The sequence below is a fragment of the Saccostrea cucullata genome, unplaced genomic scaffold (genome assembly GCF_032062105.1).
Source record: "Saccostrea cucullata isolate Sc308-1 unplaced genomic scaffold, CSIRO_AGI_Scuc_v1 ctg1010, whole genome shotgun sequence".
Classification (NCBI taxonomy): Eukaryota; Metazoa; Mollusca; class Bivalvia; order Ostreida; family Ostreidae; genus Saccostrea; species Saccostrea cuccullata.
In genome coordinates this window covers 30,725-57,590 of record NW_026940383.1, presented here as the reverse complement: position 1 = coordinate 57,590, position 26,866 = coordinate 30,725, and the positions used below count along the sequence as shown (strand labels likewise).

Genomic DNA, 26,866 nt, shown 5'->3' with positions numbered 1-26,866 from the left:
GCAAAGGAGATGGCTTAGGATGAGCCATTTCAGGATCGGACTCGTATGGCGGAGGGTCTTTGGAGAGTTTTTCGTCATATTTTTTAGATTTCTTAGGGAGAAACCATGGTTTCTTCTTTTTCTGAGTATCATCATACTCGCTCCATTCGTCAGAAGAATATACCGGTTCGTTAGGATGCCTTCCTTTTTCCAGTTCACCAGGAGGCAAATTCTTTTTATCTGGATTTCTTTTATTTCTTCTGGATACTGCTAAGATTCTATTTTTGGCATTTGGGTCTCGAGCTGCGTTCTTTTCCTTTGCCTTGATGGCCATTCTAAGTCGAAACAGATAGATCCAAGGTCGTAAGACAAACGTTAAAACTATGGGAATTAGACAAATACTGTATGCTCCCCTCCACATGTCTGCTCCAGCACCTCTGATAAACATAATTAGAAAATATGGAAAGAAACAAATGACGGACACAGTACAGATTATTAGATTGGCACTGGCTGTTGCCATGTTGGGGTTTTTATTTGCATCCGGCTTATTTCCGTTACCTTTGTACCAGCCTTCTCCGCCATTGATTCTCTGTGTATCATCAATATTTTTGTCGGCTTTAGATATAATTACAAAGGCTATGACTACAAATACACCGGTGAGACCTACACCAAGAGGAAAAATCAAGGCTAAATACAGAACACTTTCCTCTAATTGCACAACACACCCCGAGTGATAGTAGTCATACTTAAAGGAGACCCATCCAGACAGCGGCAAGACGGACACGATAACTCCCACTAACCAGACGACTAAAGACACCAGCATAAGGCGGCAGTTGGAGCAGAAGACAGCTTTGTGTAGCTCCCTGTTCTTTATCTTTGTGATTCGCTCCACACACCTCACAATCAGAAGTCCAAATATCACCAGATATACCAGTGTTGTTACGACGCCGTGGATGTGACACGCAGCATCAGAGAATTCCCAAGATTCCAAAATGGCTGTCACACACGCTGGGACAAACACGAAAAAACAGGCTATAAAATCAATCAGAACAAACTGTAGAAAAAGTCGGTTGGCCACGATGACGTATAGTCTTCTTTTTCTCATCATGACTAGTACAATGACATTGATGATGAAATTGATGGCAATCGTGGCTACCAAAAACAGTGCCACTAGATAAGAATAAGCGTCCGCCATTATTCTCTTCCGATCAGATCACAACGAAACACTTTCTTTTCACTGCTGTATCTTTCTTCTGTGGTTCCTTCCACTTTATTTTACATTTTCTTGTTAGTATTTTATCAGGCACAGTTGAAGCTTGTCATTATTTTTTCTATAATTTTTTGGATAAATTTGAATTCATCTTTCCAATGCTTCATAATTCCTCCTTTCCACACATTTTAACTTTTTCAACTGCTAATTATGTTACCTGTCAAATAAAGTTTAATCTGCGATCTCTGCACTCCGTCATTTTATAATCCTCTTAATTAATATCGATCTCTTTCTTTCTTTTAATTAGTTCATGAGCACATGTTACATATATTATGTGCACTTTTCCTTTGCGAATGTTGAATTTGGGGTTGTTTTTTTTTCTTTTTTGAGAGATTTTTATGAAAATGAGTTTTATTTCATTTTACTTTTTATAATTTTAAAGAAATAAGGAGAAAAATATATGTCTCACCAATTAACAATGCTCACATTATACATTAACAGTTCAATGTATAGTGCGTTTTTGTGCATAGCACATATTTTTCATTTTTTTTTTTATCTTTCATTTTCAAGTTTTTAAAAATTTTCGTTTTTTACAGATAAAATTAAAATATATCTATTTAAAGTTTCAAAGATTTTATTTTGTCAAGTCTAACAAAGTCTAAGGGTCAATATCGTTATCAAAATTCAGCTGCAATGCAAAGTTATAGACAAATGACGTAATTATATAAAATATTGGACTTGGATTTTGTCGTTTTAGTGTTGCTTAAAGGTGTATCACCCTAAGTATGTCAACAACCCAATTCCATGTTTTACTTTTATAATGCTATCACCAAAGGATTAGTCTAATACAATTCAATTAAGGCATGAATTTAAATCTCTTGCAATAAATGATTAAATGTAACCGAATAAGATAGTAACTGCAAAAAGGAATTACTTTCAACCTACTCGCAGTAGGTTTTACCTCATTAGTTGCTTCAAAATTGATAAGTCTACAGATTTTTATCCTTACGGTACAGTATTCAATCGAAAAATTCTACGATAATTGTGTGAGATTGTTGAAATTAAAGATATTCGCATTTGTACTTAAATATCTCTAATAAAATATGATAAATGATATGATTTGAAATTCTGATCCTTTTTTCTTAACCTTGACTCTGTTGGGGATGCTTCTTTATATTCCAGTGAAACAGGATTTATTCACAAACTTCTATATGAGACAAAGTAAACACTTGCAAAGACCTTCAATTTCACATTTCGAAATATTGATTTATTTTTTTCTCGCCCCAACAATTACTGCGACCATGGACCTCGGTTTTATCTGAAAGATTTTTAATTTTACTTCTGTACTCTACAAATGTTTTCTTTTCATTTCAATGAAATATATGGAGAACAGTATTCAAACTAAAAAATGCATTCAAGCAATACAAAACAGGAGCAGGGCAAATACGGCCCTCAAAAAACATCAGAGGTGGGATCAGGTGCCATGCCATGGAAGAATGTGCCATCCAGGCCCAACTGCCGCCAATAATACAAGTTTTCTTTTAAATATTCATGAACACTTTAGCAAATCGAAATCTTCAATATGTGGAGACCAGTCTTTAAATTAAACCTTAAGTGTTGAAACGAAAAATATCCTGACTTTTCGATGGCTTTGAATGACGAGTTCAGGTTCAAATTAACAGCTCTGTTCACGGGCAAGTGCTGGTGTATCCATATGTAAATGACAGATTCCCGAGATTGACGCTTAAGCAAAACAAACAAACAATTAAAAACAAACCTGTAACCTGAATATTTTATTCATCTGTGATGATAATAGTTAAGCTTTGAATTTGATACTTTAAAGGATTTATACATAAATATGTAAAATTTAGATTTGATCTTCATATGACTAAGTTTATGTTGAGCATTAAAGTACTTTCTGAAGAAGATCAATTTTGTTTTGTAGCAAATTTTTTCTACGATACTCCAAGTAGCTCAAGTACGTCAGTAACTTATATTTGTTTGGCGGGAGGAGAGCAATTCTGGGATATATATGGGATATACATAATGTATTTGTGCAACATTTAACTGTTTATTTTGAAATGTCAGTCATATCTTGTTGAATTTCTAATGATTATTCAGATTAGAAAACTTTGAAATCCACAGTAAAATATCAAGTTTTTTCTTTGATTTTTTTTTTAATTTATTCACATAAGATGTACGTCTGCCAGTTTAGACTTCCATTGTTTATCGTCTTTTATGTGTGATATGGATACCTCCCGCGCCCCTGATCGGTCGTATATGTTGTCTTCTCCATGAATGGTGGAAAATTTGTCTTTCTTTGACATTGCAACGTACGATGAGACCTTGGCTTTGGCCTTGTACCAATTGTGTGAAGGTTTTGAATCCAGTGAACGTGATGAAAGGGGTGCTGCTTCGTCCGCATCGTAAATGTCCAAAGTTTGTCTCGGTGGATTCTTGAGAGAAGCTACGAAATTAAACATTCCTGTTGTTTCCGTTTCTTTTCTTTGCTTTTCGTCTGGCTTACTCTCAGACAACGATGAGGGTTTAGTTTTAACATTTTCTCTGTCTGAAGTTTTCTCATCGGATAAATTCTTTTGTGGCTGGATTTGAACAGGGTAGGGGGACTTCACTGGTACATATTCATTTGGTAATTCATCACTGTTTATGAAGACGTTACTTAAGTCAATATAATCATTGTCTGCGTGCTTTCGATAGACGTTTTTCATCGAGGACTTAGAATCCGGAACATATTGCTGATGGGGTTGTTTGGTATGTTTATTTTCCGCTTTACGTTCATTGTTATCATCGCTATTGTGATAAAATGATTGTGGATTGGTATTTGAATTGAGAGATTGGTAATTCACTGGTTTGCTTGTATTGTCTTTTGTGTTTTTATTTTCAGGCAAATCAGTAATTAAACCCTTTACGATGGGTTGAGTGTCTGTGTTTGCCTTTTTCATGTCTTTGTTGTCATTGTGTGTTGTATTACTCTCTCCATCACTTTTCACAGTATTGAGAGCTGCTTTGTTTTTCCTGACATCTAAATGTTGTTCTGGGTTTTGTTGACCTATATACGGCCCTCCTGTTTCCCCTCTGTTCCGATTCCCTACTTCTTCACGAGGGAAATGTGTCTTTTCTTTATCCCTTGCTCTATACTTTAATGCTGAATTTGGATAACCCAAATTTGGGATTATTATCCTTTGATTCCCTCCCTTTGGTTTAGCTGACTGCATACTCTCTTCATCGTCCTGCTTCATTTTGGCTTCATTTGGATTTCTCTGTTGCACTGAGTCATCTTGAATATTTGTCTTTTTCAGATGGTAATTTTCGCTTTTATTCACATTCAGAGCAGCTTTTTCTAGATTGTGATCATGTGGAGATGAATAGGTGTTTGAGTTGCCTATATTCTCGGGTTGTTCCAGTAGTGTCTTATTTGCTTTGCCGTTATTCCTCACGGAAGATGCATGATCTGTGTCTTTACCAAAAGGCATTTCTTGGTGATCAACAAACACGGGCTGATCATTTTCTAACTTCCCATTATGATTTCTATTAGGAACATTGTAATATTTAGCTTGGTTCATTGTTTTGCTTTTATTATCTTCTTTAGGATTATTTGAATCCTCTTTTATGATCTGTTTTTCACTTTTGGGCTCACTAACTGACTTCTGTTTTTCTCCCATGCTCTTTGGCTCAGTCTTCGTTGATGTGTTGATGATTTGGTTATTTTCCCTCATGCTCTTTGGTTCAGTCTTCGTTGATGTGTTGATGATTTGGTTTTCTGTTAAAAGAACCGTGGTGTGCTTTGTTTTTGTGTTTCTTTCGTCTTGTTCACGACTGTTAATTTCATTTGTTTCATACTGATTATAAAAGCTTTGTTTCTTTGGTGTAGGTTGATACACTTTTTTTGTATCCAAAGTATCATGAGTTTTTCGCCTTTCATGTCTTGGGTATGTCTGCGTATTGTGTGTATCAATTGTCTCTGATACTCTTCGCATATCAGATTTACTCTTTGGTGGTTCCTCTGATAATTCTCTATAATGCACGGTCGATATTACTATTTTTGAGTTTAACTCGTGTGATTTATCAGCCCAGGTAGAGTTAGCTTGGTTCATCGTTTCCTGATGATCATTTTGTATTGTTGGCCTGTGTTCGGTTGTTTCTTCTTCCTCTTCCTTAACACCATTTAATGAATTTTGCTTATATTCATGATCTTTCTGACCTTTTCCTTTGCTTTTATACGACTCACTGTTCGATTTATCATCAATATGATTATTTAAATCATTCTCTTTTCTTTTATTTTGATCAACTTCAGTGTTCTTTCCTTTGGTTTCGTCTTTATGCTCAGACATTATATACTTAGTGGTAGAGCTTGCGATTACCAGATGAACACCACTTGTTCCCACATCAGTTGAACTTTCATCGCGTGATCTTTGGTTAACTTTCTGTTCAGAATGTTCTTTATGAGAGCTTTGATCATATTTAACCTCTTCATTCTTCCCGTTAGACATGGGATGTTTAGATGACTGATCGGAAGGAAGGACTTCTTTTGCTTTCTGGTTTTCGTCAGTCACTTTCCTGGCGACTTCATTGCCATGGATTGGCAAAGAATCATCAATGTAAGACTCTTTGTCATCTTCTGACACAGTATATTCTGACCATTCGCTATAGTCTGACTCGCTTACATAACTTCGAATGTTCCTCTTGTTTAGAACAGGTATGCCCTTCAGTTGTTTTTGTTGTTTTACTTTCTTTCTCTTTCTGATCCTCCTTCTCTTTTTATGATGGTTATTCCCTTTCTTGACCTGGCTCGGGCTTTCATTTCTATTTTGGTTGTTGGGAGTATTTTTGATCACCTGGGTTTTCCCAGGTTTTGCCGATATCTTCCTCTTTGGGTGATTTCCTTTAATATCCTTTCGTTCACTTTCGTCATCATTGAAACCTATTGAACTTTCTTCATCGTAACTTTCATCAGTACTGATATAACTTCCGTCTGATGTTTCCTTTCTGTTGTGTTTGTCTGTATGCTTTACATTCTTCTTTTCCTGTATTATTTCTTGGCGCCATTGCAAAACATTTCTTTGTCTGTTCTTTATGAGTCGCCGAAGTCTGACGTAATGTACCAGGGGTCTCATCGTGAATGTCAACAGAATGAAACAAAGTGAGACACTGTAATACCCCCTGAACACATCTTTGTCAACAGTTCGGCAAACTGCAACAATAAAGTAAGGCATCCAGAAGATGATCATGAACAAACAAACCCCAAAGTGTGTAAAGACCGAGTGGACCATGGCAAATAGAATTTGTTTCCGCGTCATTTTTTCACGAATTTCCATTTTGTTCTTTTCGTTTATTTCATATTGCCTATGATTTGATTTGTCTTCATTGAAATGATTATATTCCTGTTTATTGCGACTTCCAAACGAACTGATTCCAAACTTGTGGCTGTTTCTGTTTGTTAATTTTCCATCATTATCAAAGTTGTCGTTATCACTTGACTCGCTCTCGTGTATCCAGTTCTGGGATGAAGTTCGGGGTGGTGATTCCTCGTTTTCTTTACGTTCCTTTACAGTTACAGGCTGAATTCGTGACATATTTGTTTGTGAGTTAATGGAATTGAATATGACAACGTGGGAAATTATAAAGAAAATCAAAGCAAGTCCAATCCCGAGAACTTTGACGATGATGAGGTGATACAGGTTATCCTCCAAGACTGGGAAGCAGCCGGAGTGGTAGTAATCATAGGAAATGGTGGTCCATCCGGTAAGTGGTATACCGGAAATCAGAAGATCCACGAACCACACAGAGAAAGAAAGAACGGCAAGACGGCGCGGCGAGCTAAAAAGTTTGCCATGGAGCTCCTGATGTTTTATTCGGACAACTCTCTCAAAACATCGTAATGCTAGAATATGAAAAATCACCAAGTACACGAACATGGTGGCGACTCCATAAATCTGACATCCTATATCAGTCATGATCCATGAAAGGGTGGTACTCACAACAGCCCCGGGAATCAACAAAATGACGTCAGCAATTACGTCAATCACTAGAAACTGAATCGTGAAACTTTTTGCAACTTGAGTAAAGGACAATTTTTTATTGATGAAGTTTATTGTAAGAATCCCTAGAATAGTGTTAATTAGAACAGTCAAGGAAATCCATGTCGTCATTAAGTAAGGCAAAACCTCTCTAATGAAAGAGTCCTTCAAAGCCATTGTCACCAAAACTTCGTAGTTTCCTCAATGTATTTATTTTTACTCACACTACATTTATATTTTTTGAATTTTCAAAGTCTTCCTTAGACCAGAATTTTTTTCTTCTTTTTTTTCCACTCCATGAATTTACTTTATTAATTGCTAGATCCTCAAACAGTTCTTCATCGTGGGACAGTGATCAACACATTGTACTTAAATATCGTAATGTCCGATAAGTCAAATTAAATATCATGTTTTACGGACAAATTAGGCCAGCTAAAGAAATAGAATTAAAGTGTTAGACGGTTTAAAAAATTTCTTTTGAAAAACTTAAACACACGCAACTGAAAGTCTTATGGGTCAGAAATGTAATCGGCTTTTTGCATTTTCTGCACCTACATTAAATACCCTAGCTAAGACTTAAAGACCATCAGCTCATTTTTATGTTTATATACAATCAGCATGGTTATATCATATCAGAAAATTAAAATATATTTGAAAAACCATTTATATCTCAAAGTATATATGTGTTAGTTTAGGGAAGAAAACATTTTTTAGAATTCAAAATAAAATTATTATAAATATCTTTTTGGTTTATAATTAAGCTTTACAAGTCAAAGAGCTGTACCCATCGTCTTTCTGTTCCTTTGTCCTTTATTATCCCAGAATCGTAATTTAAATTGTATAGATGAACCCGCTTTGTATTCAAGAGACCAAGTCTATGAGACCTTTCATTTGAGATATATAGAAAAAGGATTCGGGTTCCAACTTCCATAATAGATTTAGGATGTACCTAGAAGTATTACCTTGTACAGGCTTACAACAGTGCATGGTCAAACTCATAATTCGTATCGTCAATACAAACTGAGAGAAGGGGACCCCTGGAAACACCCGTTTGAGATCAGGTGTCTGTGAGGAGTAAAAATCCCCTGCTGACCCTTCATAACTTTGTACCTTAAATACATAGGTTGTGAACCTTATGTACCTATTGATAGCATAAATCCAACATTTTGATTTTTGGTATGGCACTTTCCTTAAATTTTGACCCAAAGCGGGGCTGATATTTGCAAACTACGATATTTTAATGACTAAAGAATCTGCATAGTGCTGCCTTTAAATAAACGAAGATGTTGAAAGCCCACTTCATTTGATTTATCAGTAGCCTGCCTCTGTCAAACTTGTAACATACTTTTGTGCATTGAATCAGCTGGGAGGTATAGCCACCATGACAGGTAATGGAAATATTACATATATGTATAAACATACAATGGATATTAAAGCTAAAAACCTCAAGTCTTTGTTTGCCTTCAACATTCACATTTCGCAAAAAAAATCCAAATATGATAGTTTTGTTAGACTTTGTAGTGATTCACCATTTCAGTGGGATGTATCAAGTTGACATGTAAATGAAAATAAATATTACATATAGACAATATTTATAAAATTCAATTTTAAGCTATATTTTCTTCAAAAGAATAAAGAAGAAAAGGGGCAAAATAAGTACCCATGGGAATTTCAAATGTTGACAGAAACTACATAGATTGTATTTGATCTATTTCCTAATAGAGTCTAGAGATGGTAAATTCCCTGGCTGCACTCACACAATTGCCAAGACATTGTAAAGAAATCAACACAACTGAACGAAAATATATAGTTTATATCAATTTCATAAAGTCAGTAAAGAAGAATAAACCATTATTTTTTGCCTATACCCTGACATTTACCTCAGTTTGATGCTATTCAAATATTTACTTTTTCACATAACATTTTTTAAATCAAACAGAAGCAATGCAAATATTTCAGCTATTTAAAAATTAATGGAAATACGCATATCTCGATTAGTGTTCAATCAAACCCATCAACTGTTATAGCATTTTATTGCAAATTTATAACAAGATTAGTGTTCAATCAAACCCATCAACTGTTATAGCGTTTTATTGCAAATTTATATTAATGTGTAAAATAAAGAGTGTCTAAAAGTTCACTGACCATACCTTTACAAATGTAAAATAAGATTTGTAAATATAACAATTAACAAGTTCCCTGATCAACTAGGTATGATTTTATAAGAATTCATTTTAAAGAGTCTTTTGACATACTCATGATACTGGCACAGACTAGATAGTAGCTAGTGTAAAATAAAGAGTGTCAATTCAACATACCTTTACAAATGTAAAATAAGATTTGTAAATATAACAATTACCAAGTTCCCTGATCAACTAGGTATGATTTTATAAGAATTCATTTGAAAGAGTCTTTTGACATACTCATGATACTGGCACAGACTAGATAGTACAGTGTACAATTAACAATAAATAACAATATATAACAGACTTCTAATCCCCAATCATTGTTCTGAACACATTGAGTCCTTTGTAAGTTAATATCCTGTGGCAGTTTGAGAAATCTCAACATTTGAGTCCAAACTCTGTCTTAAAAGTCAGCTCCACAAGATTCTGTGGAGTTCCATCTTGGAAACAGACGTACAATTCCTCTTTGGATCTCTGGCGTCTGTTAAATAAAAGTAATTTTTGATTTATTGTAAAATAAAAGTAGTTTTTGATTTAATATCTTCCAGAGATAAAAGGTATTTTGTATAAAGAAATGAAATTCAGTTACCTGATATGAATAAAATTTTTTAGTATATCAACATTTCTTTCTTCCGTGAGCTTGTACATTTAACTTTGACATTGGCTCATATATTTCAAAGTGATAAGCTTAATTTATTGAAATTAAATGGCTGCATTTATGTTTGTCCTTTCAAACAGATATTTCTAAAATGATTTAAAACTATAAGATTAAGTTAAAATAATCATTGGAATGTAATTTTGTTTATTTGTCAAAATCTTGGACCATTGAATAGGTGTCTAAGAGAGTAATAACAAATTACAACTACTTTTTACTTTTAGGGAATTCAGGGATTTGGAGGGGTTACGATGTGTTACTTACCCCACAACCCAGTAACTGGCTGCTCCCCCAGGGGTGGGGACTGTAAACATCACCCCCTCCTCCCTCATAAAGTTAAATGTTGTGTCCACCATGTGGGGAACTCTAGTGTCCATCTCTGGAATCAGTGGAGGGGCTGACTTCTGAAACGGGTAAAAATATATACAATTCTGGGTTAAAAATTGTGCTTTTGTAATCATATTATACATCAAGTACTTAATGTTTAGTTTGGTTGGTTTCTTTTAAGTGTTCAAAAAATCATAATTTGATGACATGTAATTCTTATTTTTATTTACACTAAATAACAGCACAATTATATTATAGCATTAATATTTGTTAATTAGCTAGATATACAATAGACTTTATATGATTTATTTTGGTTTAAAAACTATTTTCAATACATGTATAAATGATTTTTTTCACAGCCACTGCTTACCCTTCTATATCGGTACTTGTCAAACATGTGTTTGATCTGGGAGGAGCAGCGGTAGAAGTTCTGGACGATCTCCGTGTGATCAGACACCGGCTCAGGGGAGATAATCACTCCCTCATACTTGTCAAAATGGAGGAAGTGAAGGAGACAGTTGTCTGCCCCTGATGTCAATCTACAATATAAAATTTTTAGCAGCTGATTCGTATTTGATTTCTATATATCAGACACATTTAGTGGAGTTTATCATTGTGTTCTGTAGATTTGGGCCTTACTTGATTTTGTCAGCCATAGTGAAGCTGAAATCTCTGTGTTTATCCTCCTGTATAACATCAGAAAACAACCTTCCCCTTTTATTTCTTGTCTGAAAAAGAAAAGAAAGATTTAATTTTCACTTTTACAGAACTGATGAATCATAGGTTGATTGCTTATTATTAAAGTACTGGCAATAGACTGAAATCATCAAAACTATGTTACTGAAATTTCATTGATAATGGAAAGAGAGAATACAATAAATTAAAAAAAAAAAAAAAGCAACATCTTTTGTTTTTTAATTAAATAATCATTAACTATGTACTGTAATTAGGGACTTGGGAGTGATGAATCATCCGCTGTATGAGTATGCAAAGAAAGACAACTCTGATTACCTTGTCACTCCCAGCGCTAGAGTTACTTTCCATGGATCCATCGGATCTGACCGAGTCCTTACGTCCCAGGACTGGGAGTTGTCGCCCTTTGTTCAGCAAGTTACTCACATCTAGATAAAAATACAGGTGTACATTGTTTTCAAGATGGTATATTTTATTATATTGGTACACAAGTGATCAAAACTGATTACCGGTATGACAACATAATATTAAAGGGTTTTTCAAACATACAAATGGAAAAAATGACTTCATGAAAACAGGATCTTCATATCTTTTTTTAAGATAGCATTAAAAGTATATAATCTATATGTCTTTTAGGAAATATTCTCTACTTGTAAATTCTGTAAGAATTTTTAACCTTATATGACGGTAATGTATAGATTTTATGTTTTGAAGATGTTCATGGCTTTTTAAAAATGACACAATTTTCCAAAACAAGGATGATTTTCTCAATAATTAGAATATTTGTTCCTGATTAATTCCTGTTAAAAAGTTTGATATATCTAAAAAAAAAAAATCTTTTCTTTGCTTTTAGAATATGTAAAAATTATTGCTTTTACTTTTAAACATTTTATAAAAACCAGAGTTATCTTTCCACATTTGTTTTTTCTTGTTTCTGTTCGTAATATTTGAATTAAGCTTCATTGTTTCAACATACATCATCATCATCATTGCAAATTTTAAGCTTGAATATTAAAAAGTCTCAAAAAATGTGATGAAATTTTGCACTTATTTGCCCTTTGACCTTTATTTTCACTGGTAAAGTCAGTCATGAGATATTGGAAAAGTCATTGTCTCTGAGAAATTCGCTACAAAATGGTATTTATTATAATTTTTTTTCTTTGGTTAAAAAAATAAAAAATTTAGTATTTGTCAATGGGTCTCCAAAATTGCTTCAAATGTGCTGGTAGAGAAAGGGTTAATAGAAACTGTCTTACAGATTTAATCATGCGATAAAAATAAAAGTCTTTCAATAAAAAAAATCACACTTTAATTAAAACCTTTCTCATAGATTTAATCATGCAATAAATATAAATGGCTTCTAAAAAATTTATATGTTGATTTTAATGTTTATCGGTTAAGTTCAAAACCTTGAACACAGAAACTTTAAATCTTTACCGAGTTTTGGACTGGAAGTCACAGGGTATACTCCATTACTCTGAGAGCTGGGTCGCGTAGACTCAAGGCTCGAAACCAGTCTCACTCTCTGAGAGAGGCCCCTGTTGGAAAAATAATACATTAACATTTCTGAAAGAACTTAAAAGATTGGACATATCTAATAAAGGAACTCAACTTATGAAAGATTTCTACTGAAATTACATGTTAACAATCCACAACAGGTTTTTGCAGTAAAAACTATTGAAGAGGTATCCCAAGTTTAAAGAGAAATACCTCCACTCCTATCACTGTCATTAATTTTCCCTCTGCTTCACAGAAAGTGGGCAGAGGAAAAATTCCTTTTGTTAAAACATTGGGTGTGATGTCATATGCTTGAGTAGAATTTTAAAATATAGGAGTGAAACGGTTCACCGCGGTATCGGTTCACCGCGGTATTTTTTCTCGGTTCGATACACGGTACAAGATCTCTACTTTCGGTTCGGTTCGTTTTTCGGTCGGGATCGTCATTCAATTTGGCATAAGGTATAAACATGCTTTTCTGTATAATATAGAGAAACGTAAGTTTGTGTGGAGTAAAATAATTTTTAACAGTCAAATCAATAAAATTGATACATTCTATCCATTTTGCACATAAATTATTTTAGTAGATTAAGTAAAAGGTAGCATAAAACAACATTGAATCTGTTTCCTTCTATCAAAATGTATCGTATCGAAAATAACCGAACCGAGACCAAATTTTTCGATACGTATCGAACCGTGAAGGAGGCGTATCGTTTCACCCCTATTAAAATATAATGAATTCTGTATGGATCCTTTATTCCATGGAATAAATTTGTGAGTACCTTTTCTTAGAGAGCTGTGAGAGATCCAGGGAATTGATCTGGAGCAGGACAGCTTTAGCCTGGTCAATATACATGGGGTCCGGACGGGGGGTCTTATTCCTCCTGATAAATATATCATACAGTGTAATATCAACTATACAATTATATATAGGGGGTCCGGACGGGGGGTCTTATTCCTCCTGATAACAATATATCATACAGTTTAATATCAAACTATACAATCATACACAGGTAAAAAGTGCTGAAAAAATTATCTTCCCTTGCCTAGAAGTTATACAAAGTTCGTTCTCAGTAAGTTTCAATTGATGATGTATTTTTGTTTTCAAGATGATCGATTCATTTTATGTGTACAAACTTAGTAATACTTGTATCTTTAAATAGAGAAAAATAACAGCAAAAAATAGAGATTTTTTCATGGCACTACAATGGCTACACTTACTTGATAGCTCCTCCCTTGATTTCCAGTAGTGTACACAAAATACTTCGCTTCTAAAACAGACAACATTGTTAATTTAGTTTTAGAACATGTGAAAATTATTATGAAAGAATATTTTGAATTTCTATAAATTTTCTACCATGTAGGGACAGAGTAAAACAAACATCGTAAAGATTCCTAAAGAAAGATCAGATAGGGAAAACGTTTATAAAAATTAACAATTCCAATTTTTTTTTTAACATTCAGGAAACAAACTCTATTACTTGTGCTCTTGACATGTCAGAGTTATAAAGTTATCTAAATATACTTCATTAACTTTTTTTTTTTAATTGCCCCATTATTTACTGATGTGAGACAACTGATTGAATTGTTCACCATAACCTTTACATGTATGTAATGTGTCACATGACATGAAAACTGGATGAATTACTACACAGGAGTCTGAAGTTTTTATCATCAAAAAAAAAAATTCGGAAAAAAATTTCCCACCCTCAACTTAAAAAGTGGTGGGTTTTTTTTTTTTTACGATAAAAAACTTCAGAATCCTGTGATTACTAAAATGTCAGTAAAATTCTCCTTGCTATTAGGTTACAATAAACAATTATTAGCATATCTATTGCTTCGGTGTTCTTGTTTATCAAATCAATGTCTACTTTTATTTACTTTTTGTGCTAGTCAAACAATGTTCCTCTTGTGTTTTCTTAAATTAAGAGTGTTCATTATACAGCCTTACAACATGCTATAGTTTTCATTAGATGCAGGAAAAAAATACAGTAAATCAACTTGTTGTTGAAAGAATTAATGGCCATTCCAGTCTTCCTGGCAATGTATCCCCGAACTTTATGTCTTATTAATTCATAACCTATAAAACTTTACTCCACAACTGCCATTGTGTTTCCTGATCAATACGGCCATTATCTCGACACCTCAATATGGTCACTGTTAGCCCCAGCCATCTCAGGGAACAACAAAAACCACTCAGGCGTGACACATTATTAACAATCTACTCTTATTCATGACCATAAAGTTAAGTGCAGGTAATATTAATTCTAGAGATGCAAATAGAGAAAATAAAAACAAACTTAAGTGTACAGTCAAGGACAGTGGACTAGAGACATTTGTGGTATCCATGATCAAAATATAATCACTAGGTATCATAATGTTGAAATACAAAATAATGTATAGAATTTGGCGTAGTACTTTGAAAACATTCTGACAACACATTTAAAAGTAAAACATAGTCAATTCTATGGGGTAGCTTTTTTATAGACCTTTTCTATATGACCTTGACTTGATGCAGAACCTTGATCATCAAGGTTACTGTGTCTTACCATTTCACGATCACGAATATTAATTTAGTAAATGGAATTTTTCAGCACTTCTTTCAGTCACTGATATACAAAAATGTTTTTTTTAATGGCTATTTTGTTTTATTTATTTACTCTTCAACTTTGAAATAAACCATTCTCAAAATTTTCACTCATCAACTTACATATCCTACAATGAGCCAGATGAGTTTGGCGTTTACGGGCTCCGTGTATCCAAACACCTGTTCCTCTCCGAGGTCAAACATCTGACGCGTGGAGTTCACTTCCTGCCAGACCACCAGTTGTTGTAGGTTGTCACGGCAACAAAGGGAGAGAAGGCAGTGATACTTTAGGTACAGATAGACATCGGTTAAATCTTCTTTCGGTAGATGATTGCACAACAGTAATGACTGGAAATATACAGATACATGTATGACAGAGTAATGATTAAAACAATCCTAAGATACAAGTTACTTCAGTAGAATGGTTATGAAATAATACAGACAATTTTATCTGCTGAAATATATTTCAGGCAGTAAATGTATAAAAACACCTATTGACCTAACTTGTATTAGCTTTATAATTACATGAACTAATGCAATTTTATCATCATCCTTATTTTCCATTATACTTTATTTTAATTTTATAATTTTGTGTTAAGGTACAGTGATTCAAAGATTCTATATTGAAACACATTCCTTACCTTATAGAACAAACAAGAACCAAGTATTGTAAAGGCACGGCGGCATCCAAAATAGCTCTCAGACTGAAAAATAAAACTCACGTGAAAATCTTGAAAAACAAAAAACACTTCTAAAAGAAAGAAATATAAATGTTCTTACCACATCAGAAAATTCTTGAGCTTCCCAAGATGTTAGGATTTTGTCGATATTTTCCTGAAAAAAAAAAAAAAATTATCATTTCATGTCTACAAAGTACTATTAACATTAATAATTTTCAGTCAAATACAAAACTTTCAGTAAAATCACTACCCAGTAATTTCGCTGGGTGTTTCATCGAAAAATGTAAATATCAGACAACAATATTATCTACAAACCACTAAATCAAATCCTCTAAATTTTTATCTTCAATCTTTAAAAATTTTATCCTAAGAAAAAACAGGATTTCACAGTGTCTATATTCAACATAAAAATATTCTAAAAATATTACAAATTTATTCTAAAAGAAGAAATGTGGCCAAAAAATGAGATCAGTGCTTACAGTGTCTGTGGTCAGAAGAGGTAGATACGGTATATGACAACAAAGGCTGGTATCTAAGGAAGTCTGTAGCTTCCTTGACAACATCTCAGAATGAGGCTTACTCAAACCGAGGCTGTGGAAGAACAGAGCAAACAGACAGTTCAGGTCACCATGTCTAGTGATGTCAAGAAAGGCATCCATTACAGAGTTATACAGAACTCGCAGCAAGCGGAGCAAGTCTCCCATCACCTTGGAAACACTTGTACTAGGTATCCTGAGGAAAAGAGTTATCGAAAGTTTACAACAAGAAATTAATGGCAAACATTAACACAGAATAAAGCTGAATAGACTTTGAAATATCAAAGCGTTTCGTTTACATTCAAATGAAAAGAAACACATTAAAACCATTTTTGGCTGTGTTTTTTTTTTCATTTATACGGTGAATTTGCATAAGGTGTTTGTTTCTTTGAGTTTGAAAAAGAACACAACACACATAGAGAAAAGGGAGATAACTGGATAATCAAATCACTTACTGCCTTTGTTTGAAGGTAAGAAGGAGCAGAGTTGTCTCCTCTTTATAAAATGTCACATTGTACTTCTCCCCATTATGTTTATAACTGGCTCTGAAAAAAAATAAAAAATAAATATATCAACAAATTTCACTAAAATAATATTTTCTACCTCAAGGATATGCTTTTTACTTCACAGGTGTGTTTAACAAGTAACTTTACTTGTAATTTTTTTTGTTTAAAATGGGTCAAAATACTGTAATGCCAACAAAACAATACAGACATCATTCACAATTATGACTTAGTTTAGTCAATGATGTATGACTTACTGTTGTAGTTTGGTGTGTGACCACTCCTGGGCTGTGTGGTATAGGGTAATTAGTGCTCCCCTGAGGTCTGTCAAGGTCATCTGTGGATACTGATAAACTAGGTCATCCTACAGGAAAAAAAATCCAAATAGGTCATCCATGTTCTATATTGTAATTATTTATCAGAATGTCTTCCATTCATCACTATATCTTTATTCAGCAACTTCTACTGTATGAGTAAGATATTGCACCATTATGTAGTCAAGTTCCTGTCCTGTCAGTGACCTACCTGTGAAGCTTCCGTCTCGGACTGTAGTTTTTGGAGGTCTATAAACATGACACCGTGCCCTGGGGTGGGGTCTGAGCTCTCTGACCCCAGGGACTGACCGCTGATCACCTGTACCAGGTCCTGGTCGACTGCGGTCGCTCGTAACGGAGTCAGAACCGGAACCTTAGGCTGCTTACTGATCACTTGTTGTATCACCACGGAAACCTACAAATATATACATTGTATCACCACGGAAACCTACAAATATATACATTCAAATACGAGGTCATTTAGATTACATATACATAGATATGTACTTGAGAGCATACAACCATTCCATGTTTTTCTGCCTAATTTATCAATGAGGCATTGATGATTTTTGTGTGTCTATTTGTAAGGAGAGATGGAGATCAGAGTTTGCTAGGGGTGGGGCGATACACACATCTTGCGATACGATACGTATCTCGATATATTGGCACGATACGATACGTATCTCGATATTATGATAAATTATAAAACTATTCCAAATAATAAGTATTTTATTTTTTTTGTCTAGACATTAAATCAACAAACTATTCTACATCAAATCATGTTAACTATGCTTTGAAATTAATACTTGAAGTTCATCAATTTCATTGACTAAAACTGTACAAAACAATGATAAATGTACATACTATTATTACTATTCAGAATTTGTTTACAAGTAGTTGTGTATTTCATCAGAGAACATGGACTAAAAATTCATTTAAAAACATTGATCATATTTACATTATTATTAAATATTTACATCCACTGAATATTTTCTTCTTTATTTCTTAAGAAAACCCATTGCGTTCATCACTGCACGAACTACATTAGGCATAATCACCTGTACAGATTTCTTGATCAGTGGCCGTTCCATCAATGAAACGTACAAAGATGTTCGCATCATTAACACAATAATTAATATTTTTAATCCTACTTAAAATGATAATTTAAACAGATATAAATATAAACAATAAAATGTCTTTCTTTGTTTGTTATTACTGGAATGAACGATCGCAGCTATTGCAGAAAAAATACATAACCCGCTTACGCGGGTTATGTATTTTTTCAAATTCCAGTAATAACAAACAAAGAAAGCATTTTATTGTTTAAATCATTGCTCAAAGTGTGTCGCCAAGTTTAGATTACAAAAAAAGTACGCGATAGATTAACAATTTATAATATCAAATGTTCTGGAAACGATATTTTCTGTGTATAGAACGCATTTCATACTGAACTTTTCTTGTCCCGGAGCCTGCTTAAAAGTGAAAACGTTTTACCCCTAATCAACGACTTATTAGTTCTAAAGTGTGTCTTCAATATCAAAATAATTATAATCTCTTCACTTCGTACAAGCCGCCATTTTCAAAGGACAGGTACTTTCATTTTCAATTTGATGGGTCGTTCGTGTATGGTTTCGTACAGATATTTGAAAGCTTGTATCGTAAACCGTATCTTGGAGGAAAATATCGGTATGTATCGGTGTATCGGTATATCGTCCCACCCCTAGAGTTTGCTATATAGGGCAAATGACAGGGGGTATTTACTCCTTCTTGGCACCTGATCCCAACTCTGGAATTTTTGAGAGTCAACATTTTATGCCCCATTTATAGACTTTTAATGTTCATAATTTTATTGGACAGATTTTAAATCACTGTTCAATACCTTCACCTTTTTCCATTGTTGCAACTTGCTACATTTATTATACCAATTTTGAGCAGCTAGTCACTATTTTATTAGATTACTTAACTGTTGAACTATATCTCTGTCTTAGTGTAGGAACTGTATTGAGAGACTTCATATTTAATTTAACAAACATATTCCTTCATCTTTACAAGAAGCAAGAAAACCACAGGTGCTCACCACGACTTCTTTGTCTACTTTAATTTTGATCACCCCTTTACTATGAAATATATTTTTTTTAAAGTATAGAGGTTGTCAAACTCAAAGAGGACAAATAAGATATGATGAGCACCTGTGAGCAAATTCAACAGACACAGAGCTACATCTTCTTCAACACAACTCTGGCTGGATAGAATTTACTAAAGAAAATATCTAAGTAAATATAAAATATCTATTAAATGTTGTACCTCCTCCAAATGAGAAATCTTCAGCAGAACATCGTCAATGTTATCCCAGGTAATCTCACGGCCATTAATCAGTCTCAGACAATCACCTGTTTACAGAAAAAAGAGACTTTCTAGTCCAAGAAATTCACAAATCTAAATAAGCCTCAATAGATTTTTACTGTATTTTGTGCAGCTTTTTTTTTTCAAAGTTTCCACTTTGAGAATGATTAAAAGCAGCTAACCAATGACAAATACAATTTTTCTTAGTGACAAATATATGAAAAGATGACAATTCAAGTTACTAATGGATCTAAGGGGTGTTAAGAAAGTTCATTCCAGGATGAAATATTTTCAAAAATTTCAAAGTAGTGCTTAACTAAAGAGATAAATTTTCAAGTCTGACAAAATCACAAGAGTGTGCTTTAGATTTATAGCAATTCATTTCTTGCAGGAAAATATAGGATTTTTCTTTCATATGAAAATAAATATAATATCGTTAAAGCACCCGAATGATAGAAATGATGGTCATTTTGATTGAAAATAAAGGATAATCTATTTTTGTTTCTTCATAGCTTATCTTGCACCAGACAAGCTGATGAGCGTAGGTACATGTATAAGAACGACAGATCACTTTTCAAAAATATAGGTTTGTCATTTTGAAATTTTTCACAGATTTGATAATTTTTGCATAGTATTTAAAAGGATGTTTTGACCTCTGTACCTAATATATGTCACAAATATGTGTCATCCCTAATTTTTCTGATCAGACATCATCTGTTTTAATACCTGCCCTCCCCTAATTGATTCAACAAAAGACATTTAAAACCTTATCAATAGCAAGAATGGACTCCGTAAACATGAAATATCACAAATTGTAAATATCTTCTCATCGTATTTCTTTTTGAAAATAAAAAAAAAATGTGGAACGAACTTTCTTAACACCCTTTATATTCCATTTTTCTATGCTTACCTATCTGTATTTTGGAGTACTTGGATGCGTGACTGTGAGGCACCAGTCCACGGACACACAGCCGCTGTCCACATGCGGTCATCGATTTAGACGGAAAATGACCAGGAATAATCCCGATCAGCTCCTTACACAAGGCTCGCCCTAACTGCCCCGGCTTTCTGTTCCTGTCAATAATGTCAAAATTCTGGTGATTCACTTTCTTCACTTTTAGCTTAACTCTGCGTATGCTGTCCATCCTTGTGAAATCTACACTGGAGTCTGTACACCTGTGGGTCACTATATCTAGTGGCTCGTAGTCAGGATTAGAATCCTGTCCCCCGCCAACATCGTCATTGTCTGTCCCGTACCCTGTGTCGTCGGTGGAGTGACCATTATGTGGACAGTGGAGGTAATCACATTTATGCTTCTTGTTTCCAAACAGTTCTAAGACAAAGAGGCGGTCATTGTTTTTACACCTTGACAAGTCAACTGCTGTAGGGCCATTATATGCACTGAAACACAGAAATTAACATGAAGTCACCTGAGCAGAAAAGTAGATAAAAACGCATGATACTCTGGGTTTACAATTACCACTCACAAAATAATAAAAATGCCTGCAACTTAAAATTGTTTCCTTCAAAGGCATTGTTAACTTATGTTGTGTGTATATCAACAAGAAAAGTAAGTCAAGATGCAAATTTGAATTTGTTTCTTCAAAATTAAATTTAATTCATGCAATAAAAAAGTATAATCAGGATTTTAAAATGATTTATACTTTATACAATTAACATATCATTGCAGAGTTAATAGTGTATCTAGACAGGGTACCCCTTGTGGATTATCTATACACGCAGTGACGGTCTATCTTATCGTCTGTTAGTGTGGCATTATCTTATTGTAAATATAACTAAAGTACTTCTTTACTTTATCTTGTTTGTTTTATGTTACTAAACACACCAAAAAGATGGATATTAATATTAACCTCGGGTCTTTAACTCTTTATATCTTATTCTAAACAACTTGATATTTGCCCAACACACAACATTTTGTTTGTCTCTTTTTGACTAAATTGAAATTACACAAACTTTAGAAGAATGAAGTCATTCGGGGTAAAAATCCAGTAAAACAACCTACAAATTCAATACTCATCATGAATTTTCTATTTCTATTATATATGCATAGAAATAAACCTAACTTTCAGCAGTTTATCACATCACCATCATTTTCAATCGGTCAGTAAAACTAGAACCTTTCCGCAACAAACAGTGTTGTTCCGGTTGGTTTGATTTGTAACGCTAAAATAATGTGACGTAATATTGTTGAATAAAACGATCCAATAAGTTCATGTGTTTTCTTTTTTTAAGTTTAGGGTTAGGGTGATATCTGTAAAGACGAGAAAAGGAAAGACTTGTGGGAAAGGGCTGGAAAAAAAATTAGAGACTTTCCTAAAATTGATTTTAGTAAAAACATATGCAATCAAGAATCCAAAAAGCTCAATAAAAATATCGGCAACCTTTCTAGTTACCCAGTTTGCAGCACACCCGCCCCCTTTCCTGTGTAGAGAAGTTTTTGTTCCACGGAAACCGGTATTTACCTTTGTTAAGGCTTTCTGTAATGTTTACACTACTAAATATAATAGTTTTCTTTATTTGAAATTAACTTATTGAAAGTTTCCTTTTCTGTAAATGTCTGTATAACAGTTTAAACCATGGCCATAAAAATAAAAGAAGAATAAAACGCATTAGGATTCAGTTTAAAGTGTAGCTATTGTTCGATATCCGCGTTTTTCTTTTATAAAAAAGAGAAAAAGGTTTGGATAAGAAAACTAACATTATAATCATTCAATTTGTCAGGACTTAACCCATTGTGGCAGCTCGGGAGGGGGGCCTAAATCATCAAGTCACTCTAGTTCGAAAGTAAACACTAAAGAGCGGCCTTAATGAAGATATAGTTATTTAATGTTTTGTGGAAACCCGTGATTAAAAAATGTAAAGGATGGCAGAGGGTGGCGGGGAGGAGAGAAGGGGAGGGTGTTAAAATCCTATTAATTATGTGTAAATGAAATGTTGACCACCTAAAGTTTCAAGTTTGCCACCTATAGTGTAATAATCTATGAAAAAAAAATAAACGTGCACAGTCCTGTGTCAAAAGTGACAGTGTCATATTTTTACTGCACGATCATATTTTTCGCATGAAAATCCAAATTAACTAAATTTCATATTCATATAAACATAGACCTAAAACGTTTTAGGTCTATGATATAAATCAAAATGAAAGCCATTTGGAAGGGTACAAATTTTCTTGAAATTTTTCGTGTAGAATTCAGAATGCTTTGAACATTTTTTTTTTTCGACAAAAGATTATTTTCTATAGTATGAAATACTTAAATGGATAACTGATTATTAATTATCATTTACAAAATAATTATGAAATTGAGAAATGTAGTTTCTGAAGTATAATTGCGTTTTTTTTTTCATACTTATATAGAAAATTCAATAAAATAAAAATGCAATTCTGCTTTAGCGCAATAATTTTTCAGAGAGTTAACTGAGAAATGACTTCATTTTCTCAAATTGATTCAATGTCATTATTTTTAATATACTAAAGTTTTTCAGGATATTTATAAATATTCCTTTATTCAAGACTTTGCTATGGAAAAAGAGTGGGGGATTTGTAACATAAATTTTTCTTCTTTTTATCAATCGGTAAAGTAAGAAATTTCTAACAAAAGATTTATATTTCTCACTCTTGCAAGAGCATTTAAACAATATTTTAGCACTAAAAATATTTAGACTGAATTTTATCTAGTATAGAAGTGTTACTTATATACACACTGTTAATCTGTTTTGTGGCCTATGAAAGGCAAAAACAGCGTAACCTGTCACATACAACGCTAAAATCTCGGACAGGATCGAGTGGTAGAGATTCTGGAGTATTATCGCCCGTCTTTGAAATCTGTGTTGTAGTCGATATATAGGTATAAAGAGAAATAGACAAAAATCTGGGAGCCCCCTGCATTTCTGTGACAGAGATCTGGCGCGCCGTGTTCCCCCGATACAATAGCTATTTCACCGGTTAGTGGGGGTACGATGTGGCCCATAGCAAATACATTAAGATCGAAGCTGACAAAAATATATCAAGAACAAACGGGCTCTGTATACTTTCAAGTGATATACCATTAACAGTGGAAAAAAATTAAACAAATTTGAATATCAAGAGAAAGGATTCGTCATTTACATTCCGTGGTATTAGTAAATTACATAAAATATCGACAAAAACTCCAAAATATTATGAATAACTTGCCGAGGGCATGTGCTTGTATGAAAATTCATCTATAGATTGATTGATTGATAACAGAAGCTAACCCACACCTAGCATTGTCACGTTAAGTGCCAAGGAATGAAAGGATACATCAAAAGAGAGAGGTGTTTTAAGGCATTACAACCAGCGACAGATTTAGATGTATGCATGACTGGCCGGGCCATGGGTCTCCCCGCTACCTCTTTATATTTCAGAAAAATGTTACTTTTACATAAAAATTCATGGTTTGGGATCTTTTAAATTTTCCCTACTTCAGAAATTAAACCCAATAATAATAGAAACTCTATCAAATCTGCCCCCTGTATTTAGATTCAATGGTATCTAACTTTTCTGGCTATGATTTTGTCTCCTATCAATCGTTAGATAATTAATGAGAATTTCACATTCCCTAAGATCCCCCTTATAATGCGGAATGGACATTAATTTTATATACGGGCCGACTTATCGTTCCCTTTACATACAGACATACAATGCTTTAATGGCCCGTTCCCTAAAAGACGTAGATTACTTATGTTTACCAATAATCTATATATAAGGGTATCTTATCGTACGGATCCCCCCGCTGGATACCTGTTCAGGAGGATCGTGCTGACACTGTCGAATTCCTCCGCCTCCGCGGCCCGGGACAGGGGCACCTGCAGGCCAAACATGGACACTAATCACTTCCTGTCCCCCCGTTCAGTTTCCTGGCCTCTTGGTGTGAAGCTGTGGCCTACTCCGTGCGCTATCTCACACATTTTGGGCACTCCAGGCTGCCCCACGATCAATCATTTGTAGATCAAAAGACTATTGTTTAAAAAGTTAAATTTCCAAAAATTTTCACAACACTTTGAAAAGTTGAAGAACAATTCCTGATTTCGATTTTTCAATAAAAAGAAACGTTCCTCCGTTTACTTAAGAGCAGGCTTTTGTGGCGCTAATCCTCGCGCGCAGTTTCGTCCGCTTTATTGCCGAACATTTCCGCCAAGACCGAGACCTGTTTTCTCCATTGTGTCACATTTACGTTCGATTTATTCCATCTTAATTGATTTCCAATAAAGCCAATACTGAATATTCACCAGGGCGTTCAGTAAAACAATGGGACGATTCGCCTTAATTATTCACCTGGGACTCAACAAAACAAAACTTTTCTCCAAATATTACTTCCTTAATCTTTCAGTAAGAATAGTTATCTCTTCATCATCAACGAATATTTGTTGATAAAAAAAAATTGAAGAGGTAAAATTCTCGTTAACTATTCATGTATAACCTGTTGTATGTTTTTTGTCTTATAACTAGGTACGAGGTAAGCATATAGAAAGTATAAGGTATATCGGCGTGACAAATCCCCTCTTTATTGGGGTCCACATAATCATTTAATAATCCTCACCGCGGGGTACACGCCATTCAATTCTTCCCGCAATCTCCTAATTCTTTTTAACAATGAAAGATAGGATGTGTATTGGCTGATAATCCTAGTCAATGTTTTGACATATGAATTTTATGTGTTTACTTCTGTCACCCAATTCTGCTGTTTTTAAATGGTCTTCCAAATCCCTCACCCCCAGGACTCTGTCTACTTATATAGATATCGTCTTGGACCACGAAAGACCTTGTACGTTGTGAATACTTCGTGACCCTGAGTCCATTAAATCCACGCCAGAAAAATTCAATTTTTAAAGTTCGGTGAAAGTTTACTGTCACAAATCAGTAATAATATCGTCACTCATAAATCATTATTTTCTATCTTGGACGCGTGAATTTGACATTAATTATACAGCTTTCAATAACGGGCACCTTGCTTACAATCCGCCCCTGTCATTTAGCATCCGTCCCACAGTGGCGAGTTTTTCACACTTGTTACTGTTGAAAGATTGTTGAAATTCAACATGTCCATTCAATAAAATAATTAATCCTTAAGCTGCACCCTGCTGGGCGACTCTAGTCTCACTGTTTTCCAACCCCTGGCCACCGTCAAGTCATGGAGGGGGTAGTTATAAACGAATCAGTCCACTAGCTTGCTGTCACCCTCCCGAAACTTCAAGGCGAGATACAAATCATCGCTTCTTATCCCCTCACCCGCCACTGGAATCTTAACATACACACAACACAGAAAGGCGATAATCCAGTAATTACAACTTAACTCAATCTTGATATCTTAGGAAAACTTTGAACCTAAGTTATTTAACATTAACCGTCTTAACTGTTATTTGTGTTTGATTTGCTTTAAAGTGTAGCGCGATAATGCGGGTAGGCTTGTCAATATTTGAGCCCGTTTTGTATTAGTGATATGGGGTCTTTCGGGTCGGGCAAAATGTAACGTTTGTGTAGGCAAACATGAAAGCGTGCACAGACTTCGAGTTCATTAAAATGCCTTAAGAATTTAAGGTTCCTTTTCAAGTTAAAAGTACATTTCCCACCGAATTTGTAGGGAAAATTGAGCGTACAATATACATGTATATAGGACCGTCTTTGGCTTAATGAATCTCATACAGTCTAGCTAAAATTCATACACGTATATGAATGATATTTCATACTGAATGAAAATGGAAGATACAGACATAGAAAACAGAATTTTTATAAATTTTTACCTTGAAAAAAAACGCTTGAGTTAATTAATCAACAAAATATCCTTATAATTACTATATGAACCTGATATTAGAACGTCTTTAATCTATATTCGCTAATCTTAAAGTAAAATTTTTGTGACCAATCAAGTATTTTTAATTTATCCTTTAATTACTAGTAATCCTGCATTAATTCATTAACACCTCCATTGAGAACCTAATTAAACTCCCGTACAAACTTGCATCGACGTGGAACAAATCGGATACAGAGTTAAGATATACCGGGCAGTTTCTATCCAAATATTCTTTGTTAATCATTTCTTATTCAACCCTCCATACTTTTCTCAAGTGCTCTTCACCTGTTAATTTTTCCAGGTATAAATTACTAGTGCATGTAAGCAAAATGCCACAAATAACGTGTCAAAGGTTGAAAAGACGTAATGACGTACTATCATATAACGATTGGATCTTCTCCACGTCTATTAACTAAATGTTTTTGGTGATTTGCATCCCAAGATGCAACATTCCATAAAAGTTTGGGCTGGGTAAGACTTAGAATATC

The 26,866-nt window shown here is 34.1% G+C and overlaps 1 protein-coding gene across 1 annotated transcript; it reads right to left on the bottom strand.

Moving 5' to 3' along the window:
* Window positions 1-9,554: 9,554 nt before the first annotated feature.
* LOC134255311 (protein inturned-like) lies at window positions 9,555-24,770 on the bottom strand. The gene is made up of 18 exons (XM_062737835.1): window positions 24,329-24,770; window positions 20,459-20,949; window positions 19,510-19,595; window positions 17,417-17,620; window positions 17,149-17,255; window positions 16,844-16,933; window positions 16,332-16,584; window positions 15,953-16,006; window positions 15,814-15,876; window positions 15,296-15,520; window positions 13,807-13,856; window positions 13,368-13,469; window positions 12,526-12,626; window positions 11,407-11,516; window positions 11,035-11,123; window positions 10,766-10,934; window positions 10,333-10,472; window positions 9,555-9,894 (listed from the first exon to the last, which is right to left on the bottom strand). The coding sequence occupies exons 1-18, from the start codon at window positions 24,406-24,408 to the stop codon at window positions 9,792-9,794; spliced, it is 2,517 nt and encodes an 838-aa protein (XP_062593819.1). The 5' UTR covers window positions 24,409-24,770; the 3' UTR covers window positions 9,555-9,791.
* Window positions 24,771-26,866: the final 2,096 nt, after the last annotated feature.